At 34.2% G+C, this 14558-nt stretch overlaps 1 protein-coding gene across 1 annotated transcript in view; it reads left to right on the forward strand.

Moving 5' to 3' along the window:
• Positions 1-14558, forward strand: part of PKD1L1 (polycystin 1 like 1, transient receptor potential channel interacting) — a 155130-nt gene that overhangs the window by 121794 nt on the left and 18778 nt on the right. The window contains 1 exon segment of the mRNA XM_031965559.1: positions 12705-12828. Coding sequence (XP_031821419.1) covers positions 12705-12828 — 124 coding nt within the window.

The following is a 14558-nucleotide window of genomic DNA, read 5'->3' on the forward strand; positions in this document are numbered from 1 at the left end:
AGTGCTTTATCCACTGTGCTATCTAGCTGCCCCAAATGAACTATATTTTAATAAAAATGTTTTCTTTTGTCAACTCAGGTTTATTTTGTATACTTAAAAACATGATTCTGAAAACTTTTTACAAGTCTTCAATCTTACATATCTAACTACCTTTCACACATCTTGAACTGGAAATCTTATAGATATTTCAAACTTAATATGCCCCCAAAGTAACTAGTTATCTTTTCCCCTAAATCTCTTTCCTCTCCCACTATCCTTGTTATTGTTGAGGGCAATGCCATCCTCCAAGTTCCTCAAGCTCACTCTCTAGGAGTTATGCTAGATTCTTTACTCTTTCTTATTAACACTCCTTCCTCCCAATATTCAGGCTATTGCCAAGACCTGTTGATTTCACTTTGCAGTATCTCTGGAATACATCCCCTTCTTCCCTCTGACCCTGACACCACTCTATAGTAGGCCCTTAACATGTCATGCCTGAATTATTGGTATCTGCCTATCTCAAGTCTTTCCCCATTCCAATCCATTCCTCCATTCAGCCATTTAAAAGATTTTCCTAAGGGACAAATAGGATGTCACCCCCTACCCCTTACTAAATAGAAGTGTCCTCCAGAATCAAATAAAAAAATGCTCTATTTGGCATTTAAAACCCTCAGTCTTACACTTTATTCTCTAATACATATTCTTCATTTCAATGACCATGCTTCCTGCCTCCTGCCTTTTTTCAGTGCCATTTCCTCTGGTTGGGGTTTTCTTGGCAAAGATCCTAGAGTAGTTTGTCATTTCCTTTTCTAGCTCATTTTAAGGACGAAGAACTGAGGCAAATAGACTTGTGACTTGTCTGTGGAAACACAGCTTGTAAATGTGTGAGGCCAGATGTGAACTCAGGAGTCTTCCTGACTTCAGGTCCAGCATTCTATCTTTTTTTCTTGACTGGTTGAAAGATCTTTAAGGTCCTTAAATGATAGGGCAGGATTACTGAATTATCAGAATAGTGCCTTGGGGATAAATAATTCATAAGCATTTCATATATACTCTGGGCCCCTACATTGTTTGTAATTGAAGTTTTATAATTTATGTATGGGTTTTTTTTCCTTTATTTTATTTATTTCATTTTTTCCTAAATGAGCTTATCACTAAAATTCAAGCGCGAAACCTTAAAACCATCTGTAACTTTGACCTTTTCCACTGTTACTTTTTATAATCTATGTTACACAAATCGCCTTAAGAAAAGTTCCACGGGGTCAGATTCAAAAAGAAAGCCAGCCTTCTGCAGTTTTCCATTCATTGTCTTCTCCAGTAGTTACCTGGCTCTCTCCTATAGCATCCTGATTTGGAAAAGAAGGGACTCAGAAAAAGAAACATGCCTCTACAATTTCTTTAGATAGTCATTGCTCCAAAGTATCTTATTATTTAAATAGTCATAATCTCAAAATTATGATAAAATAATAACCTTTTATCTCACAAAGAGAGACAAGTAGTTCCATGGAAGGAACTAGGTTCAAATACAAGCTCCATTACTTAACTAGTTGTATATCCTTAAGTAAATCATTTAAATTCCTTTTGAGAGGAGGGGTTGGAAGAAAACTCAGTTTCCTCATCTGTAAAATGAAGTTTGACTTCTCGGGTAGCTTTCATCTCAAATACCTTGGATTTGACCCAAGGTTTTGACCTTGGTCAAAAAGGATTTGACCAATCATTTCTATTTCCAGCTTTTTATTTCCATATCATCTTAGTCATAATCTTTCCTTCATCTCGGGGTATAAATTATCCATTATATTTAGTACCTTTTAAAAGAAAATGATTAAATCATTTACTCTACTTAGCACTATTGGAATATGTTGATTATTTGTCTCAAAATGGGGGACCTGGCTACTGGTAAATGAAAAGTATCCAAAACGGCTTAGATAATCAGGAATCTGGGATAGGATAGTAATTCATATTTATATAGCATATCCAGACATTTTTATACCAATTTTGAAGATGAGAAAAGTGAGATTCAGAGAATCACATGACTAGTGATAGCAGATGGAATATTAGATTTGAAGCCAGAAAACCTATGGGGTTAAAGTCCTATCTCTTCTAATTACTGTCGATTTAACTTCAGTTTTCTTAGTGTATAAGCATTATGATTGTGAGTGTTACTGTGGGAGGTACAGTTGACCAGATGGTACTCATCAGGACTCTTTCCTTCCCATCTCCTTATCTCTGGAGATTTATTCAGTTACTCATGTTACAGCAAATAGTTGTTTGGTTGTTGTTTTTTTTAAACCTAAGGAGCAATGTAATGATCCCTCAGGTCCATGTAATTGCCTTCCCTGCTACTTATGGAATTTTTGTTAGATAAAAGTTGAAAATATGTTAACAATTGCTCCAAGAGTCCAGTTAGGAAAATTCCTAATGTTTAGGCAGAGATTTAGTTCTCTGCCCTATCTTAAATTTATCTTTAGCTAACCTCTGGCTTCTATATGTTTGAGGCAAAAGTCAAAGGAAATGTTTAGGTTTTTTTTTTTTTTTTTTTTTTTTTTTTAAAGCAACAGAAAAGTATGAGTTGTGGGATAGGCAAAATGGGAGCAAAAGTTGTAGAATTTGGGGAAAGAGCAGATCTTTTTTATATTTTTCCCCTTGTCCATGATGATGTGAACACAATTAGTAGTTTCAATCCAGAATAGCCCACAGGGGGCTGATGGCTCTCCTTGACCTCTCCCTTTTTTAATAGACTCATAGCTCTCTTTTTGCACACTCTAGTCTCTCATTTTCTCTTTTTTCCCTGTTGCTCCTAGGCCATTGAATCTTTCTAATTCTGTTTAAATACAAGCTGTGGAGGTTGACATCAATTATGTCTTCTCTTGCTGTTCTTGAGGACTTTTGAAGTCTTTCCTTTTGGTTTCTCTCACATGAACTGTGTATGTCTCTCAAGAAAAGATATTTAATTAGTTTCCCATGTATGATTCAAGTCTATCTTCTTTCTCAAATTACTATTACCTCTCAAGGCTAAAGGGAGGGAGAGGGAGAGGGAAAGAGAAAAAAAAGTGCAAGCATTTATTAAGTACCTACTATGTATCAGACACTAGGCAAAGTACTTTTCATGTCTTGTTTGGATTTCTCTCTGTTCTACAAATCCTTAAATGCCAGTTCATTCTCAAACCTCTATTGTATTATTAAAGTGAAGGAATTGGACTGAATGGCCTACAAAATCCCTTCCATAACTAAATACATGATACTAGGTGACAATGCCAGCCTTTGCACCCACTTTTCTTTATGGCAAAGCTAAAACATTTACTATTATTCCATGAGTGAAATAGTCCAACATTGAGTCCAAGATGACTCAATGGATTGATCAACATTAGCAAGTTTTAAGCTAACAGAAGCACAAGGACAATAGACTTAGAGATCTATGGAATATTAAAACTGGAACAGATCTTAGAGATCACCTAGTCTAGTCCTCTCATTTAACAGTTGATGAATATGAGGGACAGTAAAGTAAAATGACTTTCCCATAATTGCAAAAGTAGGACAGATTTGAACTCACATATGTGCTCTTTCAACTAAATCACAAAACTTCTATTTTTATGAAATTGTTTAAAAAGTATTTTGATAAATTTCTATATGATTAATTTCTGTGGCCATTCTATGGATTTTATATTATACTTAACATTATTCTGAGAAAGGGTCCATAAATTTAACAAGATTGCTCCAAGAGAATATGACATAAAACAAAGTTAAAAAATATTGCTGTATGGGGATGCCTCAGAAGGTCTAAGTTCTACATACATGATTTGGTATGGGATGAAAGTACTGTTAAGTACAAGATATCCTGGCCTTCTTAGTCAAGTTAGCGTTTGGCTGACTTTCATTAATGGAGGTCTTCTCTCTAAATTTTTGATATAAATAATTGTAGCATTTTTTGCAAGTTTTATCAGTTAAATAAAATGTTTCATCAAATATTTATTTTTAATTCCTCTCTGAGAAATGATATAGCCAAATAATGGCTGATCCCAGTCTAAATACTTGTCACTTTTATGACTAGCTAACAACATGAATTTCTCTGTCCTGACTAAATAAGTCCTTTGAGACTATCAAGTAACCTTGTAAATCAAACTCGCTATTTATAAACATTCCACTAGTGAAATCTAGTGTGCACTAGTGTGCAGATCTGGCTCCCCTTCTGCAAAAAATACTAGCAGTCTCCATCAATGATCAACTTAGCACTTGAGCCCTGGAAGAATGGAATGGTTATTTGTAGTCTTCAGGCAGATGGTACCAATAGATGGCGCTAGTGTGCAGATCAAGAGAGCAATGTTTTAATTCAAATCTTTGAAAAGAAATTAAAAATAAACTGGAAAGGAGGGGAAAAAATCCTTTGAAAATGGGCCCTGCTAGTTTATTTTTTATCTCGTATTTCATAAATCAGCATCACTGGACAGATATTTAATCTAAATTGTAACCTTTTGATATTAAAATGAGTAATTTCCCAGCTGAGATAATATTTGTAAAATGTCTAAGGTGCACATATACCTAATGTTCTCAGATTAATGGTGCAGATTCTTGGGCCTCCTTTGAGAGTTGTGGATTGGTATCTGACTTATTTCCCACAGCTACTCCAAGATTTGGCTAGATCTAGTCCTAAACTATTTTAATAGCTCCTTAAACCCCTAAGGGCCTGCCTTGAGGTAGGAATATTTATATATCAAAAACTTAAGCTGAAATGTTTGCATTAGATTTTTTTTTCTCCCTACAGTATATAATCTCCTTGAAACATCAACATCCATTATTTTATACAAGTCTTAGCATTACTTAGCATTCTAGATGAATCTAGTTAATATACATACTCATGACCAGAATGTCCTTTGATCCTTTAACTTTACTCTTATAATAAATAATCCATAAATTCGTTAAGAAAGACAGCCTTATCTAAGAGAGAGACAGACAGACAGTCAGACAGACAGACTTAGAGAGGAGGGAAAGAGAGGGAAGGACAGAGAGAGAGGGAGAGAGGAAAAGAGGGAGAATGCAAGCTAGCTTTGAAGTTTAACAGATCTGAATTCAAGTCCTGATTTCTGATGCATAATGTCTATATGATGTAGGACAAGGAGCAATCTCTCAGTGCTCTAGAAAGTACTGTAAAACTAGAATACTAAAACAATAATAATAATAAATAGCATTTATGTAACATCTATTATTTGCCAACAATTTTTTAAAAGAAAATCTCATTTGATACAACAACCTTTGGAGATAGTTACTATAATTATCCCCATTTTATAGTTGCAGAAATTGAAATTAAGTGACTTAATAAGATCACATAGAAAGAGTAAGTTTCTGAGGTTGCATTTGTGCATAGAACACTGGGCCTGGAGTCAAGAAGACTCACCTTCCTGAATTGAAGTCCAGCCTCAGACGCTTATAAATTGTATGACCCTGTTTGGATCAGTTTTCTCATTTGTAAAATGGGCTAGAGAAGGAAATGTCAAACCAGTCTGGTATCTCTGCTAAGAAAATCCCAGATAGGGTCACAAAGAGGTGGGCATGACTGAAATGAGTGAATAATAAAACTTCCTTACTTCAGGGCAGCATTTTATCCACTGTCCCTTCTTGTTACCTACTAGGAGATGCAGAACAGGTGTTGATCTGCATTGAAGAAAGGAGTTTTCTTCTTTGAGTTTCTTATGCCAGTGAAATCACAGGCCGAATCCCCGTCACTAATGTCTTTTAGGCCTGTGTTGGGAGAGTATAAAGAACCTGCCAATAACTATTTAAATTTATATAACACTCTAAGACTTACAAAGAATTTTCCTCATAATATCTATGAGACAGGGTTCTCCTATTTTACAAATATGAAAACTGGGGCTGGAGTAGAGTCAGATACATATCCATGGTTACATTTTTGTGGAGCAACAAAACTGAAATTGGGACCTAAATGTCCTGATTCAGTGACAAATGTTCTTATGCTTACATCATGAATTCCTCCTCCACCCCAGACTGAGCCGCTAGCTCAGTAACTTTTTACAAATTATTTAATATCTCTGGACCTCAGTTTCTCCATCAGTAGTAAAATACAGGGGCTTGAACCATAGGATCTCTAAAATTCTATGGTTCTATTCTTTGAAGCTAAATTTAAGACATTTAATACACTGCCTGGTTGGGGAAATTGTAGGCCTTAGGCCAAATCTGGGCCTTGCATTAATTTCACAGTTATGTAGGCATGGTAATGGTGATGACTTGAGTTTTTCCATAGAACCCAGAAATATAATGGGCTCGGCATTTTAAATACTATTTTTAAAAGATTGTATAATTTTTAAAATATATTACATTCACATCTTATAGCACTTATGTTTCAGTACTATAAAAATAACTCAATCCAATGCCTAATTAGCAAGAATAAATTAAAAATAGACAAATTCCCACAAGGAAAGCATCCAGATCTCTACTCCTCCTTGGCAGCACATAGTCCTGATGAGCTTATCAGGAGACCCCAGTCATCTCTAAGACAGTGGCCTCCTAAGCAACAGCCTTCTTTCTTTGGTCTTTCTTTATGATGGGTGCTATATTAGGATCTCTCCCTTTACTTCCTCATCAAAATGTATCTACTTATTTTGGCATGATAATTTACATCTGTGTTGCTTATCCAAAGTACCACAATTACTTTTTTATAATACCACTGAATTTAGTTTATGAAAAAAGAATCAAGAAGCATCCTTAGTTTTGCCCATACTCACAAAAAAAACACAACATGCTTGTATCCTATAAGTCCCTTCTACTCCATAGGATAACCGCTTTGCAGCCAAAGAAGCTGTAAAAATCGACAACATTTTTCTATATTATTTTATTTGATTAAGCTGTCACCCTATAATTTTCCAAGCAGAAAGTTAAAAATATTATTCAAAATTTGAAAAGGGGAGATTTTGAACAAAGCATTATTATCACAAATTCTGGCAATATTTCCCCCAGTTTTTCAGGTCTATGATTATTTCTTTCTTACAAAAGTGTAGAAATAGCACATCTTTCTACATGTGACCCCAGAAAAGCTACCCCTGATTTAAAATATAATCTCATCTGCCTAAAATCTTGGCTCACCACCTCCCTCAGCCAATGCGTTTGCTGAATCTAATCAACAACATAATTTATTTGAATCACAGGCATGTAGTAAAATAACACTCCTGGGAAAGTAGCAATAGAACATCCTACATCCAAATAAATGTTCTTTGTCAAATTAAGGGCAAAAGAGGAGAGCAAGGGAACGGGAGTGAATGACTATAGAAGAATAATAAACTAGATCAATAACTGAATAGAAGTGTTTTCTGTCACCTTCCTCCTCCAATTTGTGTCACATAAAGAGATGCTCTTCTCTCTGCTAAGGGTGATTTCTGTATATTCATCTTTGATGCCATCATGGCTTATTCTGCTAATCACCCCTTCAGCTATCTATTGTATCTTTAATCTTCATTTACCAGCTGCTTCTTGCTAACGTTGAACATCACTTTGTCTCTCCCATCCTTAAAAAATCCCTAACTTGATCCTAGCATTTCTCCATTAGCATTTGGTCTTTATCTCTTTTCTTTTTAGTGGCTAATATCCTTGAGGAAACCATCTACACTCAGTATCTGGTGCTCTACTTTTCCTATAACTCCTAAATTTTATGCAGTCTGGCTTCTGATCTCATCATTTTCAGAGTTACCAAGGATCTTTTAGCCTCTCTGAAATATTTGACCTTTTCCTGGCTACTCTTTCCTCTCTAGGATTTCATTACACTACTCTTCACTGGTTCTCTACTTACCTGTCTCACAGTTTCTTCTCAGTTTCTTTTGCTTAATTTTCATCCAGGTAAACTTCAATAGCTGTGATTATCTCTCTAAAGGTTTTTCTATGGCCCTCTTCTCCCTTTTTATTGTCTCACTTGGGATCTAATCAACTCTTATAGATTGATCATCTCTATGCCAATAATTTTCATATCAATTTAATTAGCTTTAACTTTACTCTTGACCTCTAATCTCATGTTATCAAATCTCTCTTGGGTATTTTGAATTCAATGTCCCCTAGACATCTTAAACTCAGCATATCTAAAAGCCAACTCATTATCTACCATCATCAAAGCTTCCCATTTCCAAATTTTTTTCTGAGTAGGGCATTGGTTTTTTCTCTGTGTTCCAAACTTGCATCCTAGGTGTCATGTTCAATTCCTCATTACTCACAATGCCCCATTAAATCTGTTACAAAGTTCTGTTATTTCTACCTTCAAAATAGCTCTCATATTTGTACTTTCCCTCCATTTATTCAGCTGGCATTCTGGGTCAGGACCTCATCATCTCTTACCTGGACTATTGTAACAAACTGTTAGTTATTTTCCCTCTTGCAGATCTCTTTTCATTCCAATCCATTCACTTCTTGGTTGCCAAAGTGATCTTTCTAAAGTACATTTCTGAATATGTTACCCTCCCCACTCACCATCCATTATTCAGTAAATTCCATTGGCTCATTATTACTTCGAGAATTAAATATAAATGGTGGGGAATAGGGGACTAGGCAATGCTTGAACCTCACTTCCCTCTAAATTGTTTCAAAAAGGGAAATTACACACACACTTTCTCTCTCTCTCTTTTCTCTCTCTTTCTCTTTCTCTCTCTCTCACACACACATATGTTCTCTCTCTCTTTCTCTTTCTTTTAATTGATAATAGAATCTATCTTATAGGAAAGTTGGAGGAGCAAGAGAAAATATAAAGAGGGAGTGATAAGCAGGCAGATAAAAGAAGGCTGTGGTAAGAAGCAAAACAGACTTTAAAGGAGGTACAAGATAAAAGGTAGGAAGATTAAACAAAAGAAAATAGAATGGAGCAAAGTGAACAGTAAATAATCAAAACTGTGAATGTAACCAATTTCACTAATGAACATCAGTGCAAAAATTTTTAATAAAATATTAGATCAATGGATAAATGACCAACCAAGAGACAAAAAACAGCAAGTGATATAAAATGGAGAACTTTATTACATGAAATTAAAAGGCTTTTGCTCAAACAAAAGTAATGAAGCTAAAAATAGCAAGAAAACAGGAAATTGGGAGGAAATTGCAAGTTTCTCTGATCAAAGCCTCATTTCTCAATTATATAGGGAACTGAGCTAAATTTATAAAAATAAGCACCACTCCTCAGGTGAGAAACAGTCGAAGGATATGAAGAGGCAGTTTGCAGAAAAAGAAACCAAAACTATCAATATTCATATGAAAAATTACTCTAAATCATTACTGGTTAGAGAAATTCAAATTTAAACATCTCTGAGATACTGCTTCACACACACAGAAAAGCAAAATGACAAGTGCTAGAGGGGATCTGGAATAATTGGGATACTAATTCACTGTTATTGGAATTATGGAGAATAGTTTGGAACTATATCCAAAGGTCTATAAATCTATGCATACCTTTGAACCTACCAACACCACTCCAAGGTCTGTAGACCAAAGAGATTATAGAAATAGGAAAATAACTTATTTTTACAAAAATATTCATAGAAGCTCTTTTATGGTAACAAAGAATTGGGAATTGAAAGGATATTCATCAATTGGGGAATGGCTGACTAAGTTGTGGTATATGATTATGATGGAATAATAGTCTTCTATAAAAAATGACAAGAAGGATTATTTCAGAAAAACCTTAGGAGACCTACAAGAATTGATGCAAAGTGAAGTAAAAAGAATCAGAAAATCATTCTGTACAATAACAGCAATATCGTAAGGATAATCAACTGTCAAAGACTTGACTACTCTGATCAAGATAATGACCAAAGATAGTTCCAAAGGATTCATAAGGAAAAATGATTTTTGCCTCTAGAGAGAGAACTCATGAATTATGAATATAGATTTAAACATACTTTTAAACTTTATTTTTATTGCTTAATTTTGTCTTTTTTTCAGCATAACTAGTGATGGAAATATATTTGGCATGATGTCCCATGTATAATCAAAATCAAACTGCTTGCCTTCTCAAGAAGAAGGTCAGGAAGTGATGGAGGAAGAGAATTTGGAACTTGAAATTTTAAAACATGATTGTTAAAAATTATTTTACATGTAATTAGAAAATATTTAATAAAATAATTTAAAAAAAATAAACATATCACCTTGAAACCTCCATCCATTGTTCAAAGTACTGGTCGGTGGTTGTTCTTTATTCTCAAAGAGGATCAAAATAACATCACTATGTTAGAATCAAGTTACAACACGTCCAACTGTGGCTGATCAGATTAATATGAGCTCAGAATGCTCTATCACAGGTCAGGCACAAATAGTCCACATGAATACTTGGGTGGTGTGTATCTAATTTTGCACATCTTGCATCTAAGCTACTTTAATTCTGCTTTGCTCATAGAGCACCACACCTTCTCTAATGAGAACATGCTATGCTGTACTGTCCTATACTAGTATGTTTCATGTCATTCAATCAATTTTAAAGTTCTTTTTTTTCTTTTTATTAAGGCTTTTTATTTTCAAAACATTTGCATGGTTACTTTTTCAACATTGATCCTTGTAAAACCTTGTGTTCCAAATTTCCCTCCTTCCTCTAACCCCCTCCCTTAGATGGCAATTAATCCAATATATGCTAAATATGTTAAAATATATGTTATATTTAACATGTATTGGTTTACCTGCAATCAAGGAGATGGGGTGGGGGGAAGGAGGGGAAAATTTGCAACAGAAGGTTTTGCAAGGGTCAGTGTTGAAAAATTACCCATGCACATGTTTTGTAAATAAAAGCTTTAGTAAAAAAATGTTAAATCCAATACATGTATACAGATTTATACAATTATCTTGCTGCACAAGAAAAATCAGATCAAAAAGGAAAAAAAAATTAAGAAAGAAAACAAAATGCAAGCAAACAACAACAAAAAGAGTGAAAATGCTATGTTGTGATCCATATTCAGTTCCATATTCAGTCTCCTCTCCGGGTGCATTTGGCTCTCTTCATCACAAGATCATTGGAGTTGGCCTGAATCATCTCATTGTTGAAAAGAGCCACATGCATCAGAATTAATTATTGCATAGTCTTGTTGTTGCTATGTACAATGATCTCCTGGTTCTGTTCATTTCACTTGGCATCAGTTCATGTAAGTCTCTCCAGGCCTCTCTAAAATCATCCTGGTGATCATTTCTTACAGAACAATAATATTCCATAACATTCATATACTAACTTATTCAGTCATTCCCCAAATGATGGCCATCCATTCAGTTTCTAGTTTCTTGCCACTACAAAAAGGGCTGCCACAAACATTCTTCTTGCACACGTGTGTCCCTTTCCCTCCTTTAAGATCTCTTTGGGATATAAGTCCAGTAGAAGCACATCTGGATCAGAAGGGATAGACAGTATGATAGCCCTTTGGGCATAGTTCCAGATTGCTCTCCAGAATAGCTGGCTCTGTTTACAATTCCACCAAGAATTTATTAGTGTCCCAGTTTTCCCACATCCCCTCCAACATTCGTCATTATCTTTTCTTGTCACTTTAGAGATGTGTAGTGGTACTTCAGAGTTGTCTTTGTTTGCATTTCTCTGATCAATAGTGATTTAGAGCATTTTTTCATATGGCCAGAAATGTTTCAATTTTCCCAGTTTATTGCTTCCCTTCTCATCTTCATTGGTTTGTTTGTACAAAATTTTTTTAACCAATATAATCAAAATTATCTATTTTGCGATCAATAATGAACTCTAGTTCTTCTTTGGCCACAAATTCCTTCCTTCTCCACAAATCTCAGAGGTAAACTATCCTTTGTTCTCTTAATTTGCTTATACTATCACTCTTTATGTCTAGATCATGAACTCATTTCGACCTTATCTTGGTAAAAGGTGTTAGGTGTGGGTCAGTGCCTCGTTTCTGGCATTCTAATTTTGATTTTCCAAGTAGTTTTTGTCAAGCAATTAGTTCTGATCCCAAAAACTGGGGTCTTTGGGTTTGTCAAATACTAGATTACTATAATCATTGACTTATTTTGTCCTATGAATCTTCTAGTCCACTGATTGAAATTTAAAGTTCTTAAGAGAGACCATGAGAATGTCCTTGCCCTGTGTGAGTTCTCCTTAAGATATTCTTTTTGACAAGTGTACATTTAACATTTGTTCAAAGTACTACATTCTAAAGCAATTTAGGACAAATCTCTTCCTCATGATAGTCTTTCAAATGATTTAAGATAATCATTTGTGCCCTCTATATCCAGTTCTTGAATGTCATTACCTTCTCTCTTCTCACTATTCTAGTGAAATCATTAGAAAGAGAAAATGAGCAAACTTTCTTGGTCCATTCCCTAAGATATTATTACTACATTTCATGACTTCCTAGGGCTCGAAATTTGTTACATTTCCTTATTCTTACATTTTTCTACAAATCCTTGACATTTGGATGCTTTGTTTTTGTCTCATCTCTTTATCTTGTCCTTTTTGCATATGATTTTTAAAATAATTTTTTAAAAGTTATTCTCACATTTTCATTCGTATTGAGTAAGTTCTTTGGATAAAAGATGTTATAGAAACCTACTAAATATAAGACATAGTTTATTAGATGTTATGATCCAGATCAAACTTTTAGAGTTACCTCTGATCTTATTTCAAGCTTTATTCTGATAAATGTCCTTTTTATGAATGACCAGGACAGAAAAGGAATGTGTTTGTATGTCGGTGATCTTTCTTTGTCATAATTGTAATTATTGATGCCGAATTATTTTTTTAAAAACAGAAATGCCAGAAACTCTTTCATTGAAGTGAAGAATGCGGATGACTGGTGGAATTGGAGTTTGACAACTTTATTGGATGGCCTATACTGGGATAAACAGAATAGTATTGATATGCCAAAGACTCAGGTAGAAAAGCTCTTCTAGGTTTCTTAACTAAGCTACCTCTGAATTTATAACTTATGATGGGCAGAACTGTTTTAAATTCAGCATACTAATCAAACATGGAAACTATGAAATTAGATTCTTGATAACTTTGTATTACTGTGTAATAAATCTTTGTTTTCCAATCAATATTTTTGATTTTCCCACCTCATTAATCCTCCTTTCTTTATGAAAATATTTGTATCTATACCCTTTGCAGTATGACTAACACCTGTATGAATCTTTTGTTATATGTGTGAACAATGTAGATTCAGAAAGTCAGTATTGCATATCTGTCAATGACTTTAAAATATAGGTCTAGAGGCATTAATTATTATGATATAGAAAGAGTATTAGACTTGGAGTCAGGAAGATGTAGGAACAAAATCTGTTTCTGCCACAAGTCACTTTAACATCTTTGGGTATTGATCTTGCCATCTGTAAAATGGGATGATAACATCCACCTCTCAGAGTGGTAATGAGTATCAAATGAATTAATGTATTTTAAGAATTTAAAAAAGGATTACATAAATGAAAATGATGATGAATCTGATGATGATAATAATAATAATTATAAATGATCTTTTGTATCTAAATATTAGTTCTCCTTTGGTTATCAGTTTCTAGTTTGGGCAGCTAGGTGGCACAGTGGATAGAATGCCAGCTCTAGAGTCGGAGGAGCCTAAATCAGGCTTCAAATATTAGTGAAGGAAATGGCAAACCACACCTATATCTTTACCAAGAAATCTCAAATGGAGTCACCCAGAGTCAGATATGAGAAACAATCAAAAAACAACAACAAAAAAATGTTGCTAGTGCTTCCCTTCATATTTCTTTGCATCTTCTTGGTATTATGCTTTATAATTGCTTATCTATATAGATAATGTATATCTGCATGAGAATGTAAGCTCCTATGGAAAGGGATTTTTTTTTGTTCATTTTGTTGTAATTCCAGTATATAATGTAGTGCCTTGCACATAGCAGTTACTTAATGCTTACTGGAGTGAATTTAATTTGGTGATAACATTTATTACCTGTATCACACAGTTTTAGCTTGGAATGATAGTGTATTTTGCTCTCCAAGGAATATATTACTGCATTTGGAGCTGGGAAGACCTGAATTCAAATTCTGTTTCTGATACTTATTGGATGTGTGACTGGGCAGATTATTTTATCTTTTGCATCTTAATAGACTCTGACATTTTAAGTCATAGTTGAGTGAAAATCAACCTTGAATTTTTATATATTTTTGTTAATTTTCTTCATGTATATAAGTTATACGTCCCCAGTAAGATTATAAATTTTTCAGAAGCAGGCTGCTTTTTTTTTTTTTTTAAATACATGATGTCCTCAAAATCTTAGTACAGCTTTGTTTGTCTTTTGCTTTCATATTTTTAGTAGCCACAGGGTTGGAATTATGTCAATATTCATTGACTTGACCAAAACTTATGGTTGGAACAACTCTGTAATGGTTCTTCCACTAATAATTTAAAACCAGAATTCTTTCTGTTTTAAAACAAACTCAACACTCTTTAGATTTTCCTAGTAGTACATGTCAGAACTGATAAATAGTCTTTGTCTCAACAGAAAATGTTCTGGAATTCATTTCCTTATCAATATGTGAAGCCAGGGAAATTCAAAAATTAAGTATACTCTGGAAATTTCATGCCAACAGCTAATCAATCAATCATTCATTCAATAACCATTTATTAAGT

The sequence above is a fragment of the Sarcophilus harrisii genome, chromosome 1 (assembly GCF_902635505.1).
Source record: "Sarcophilus harrisii chromosome 1, mSarHar1.11, whole genome shotgun sequence".
NCBI lineage: Eukaryota > Metazoa > Chordata > Mammalia > Dasyuromorphia > Dasyuridae > Sarcophilus > Sarcophilus harrisii.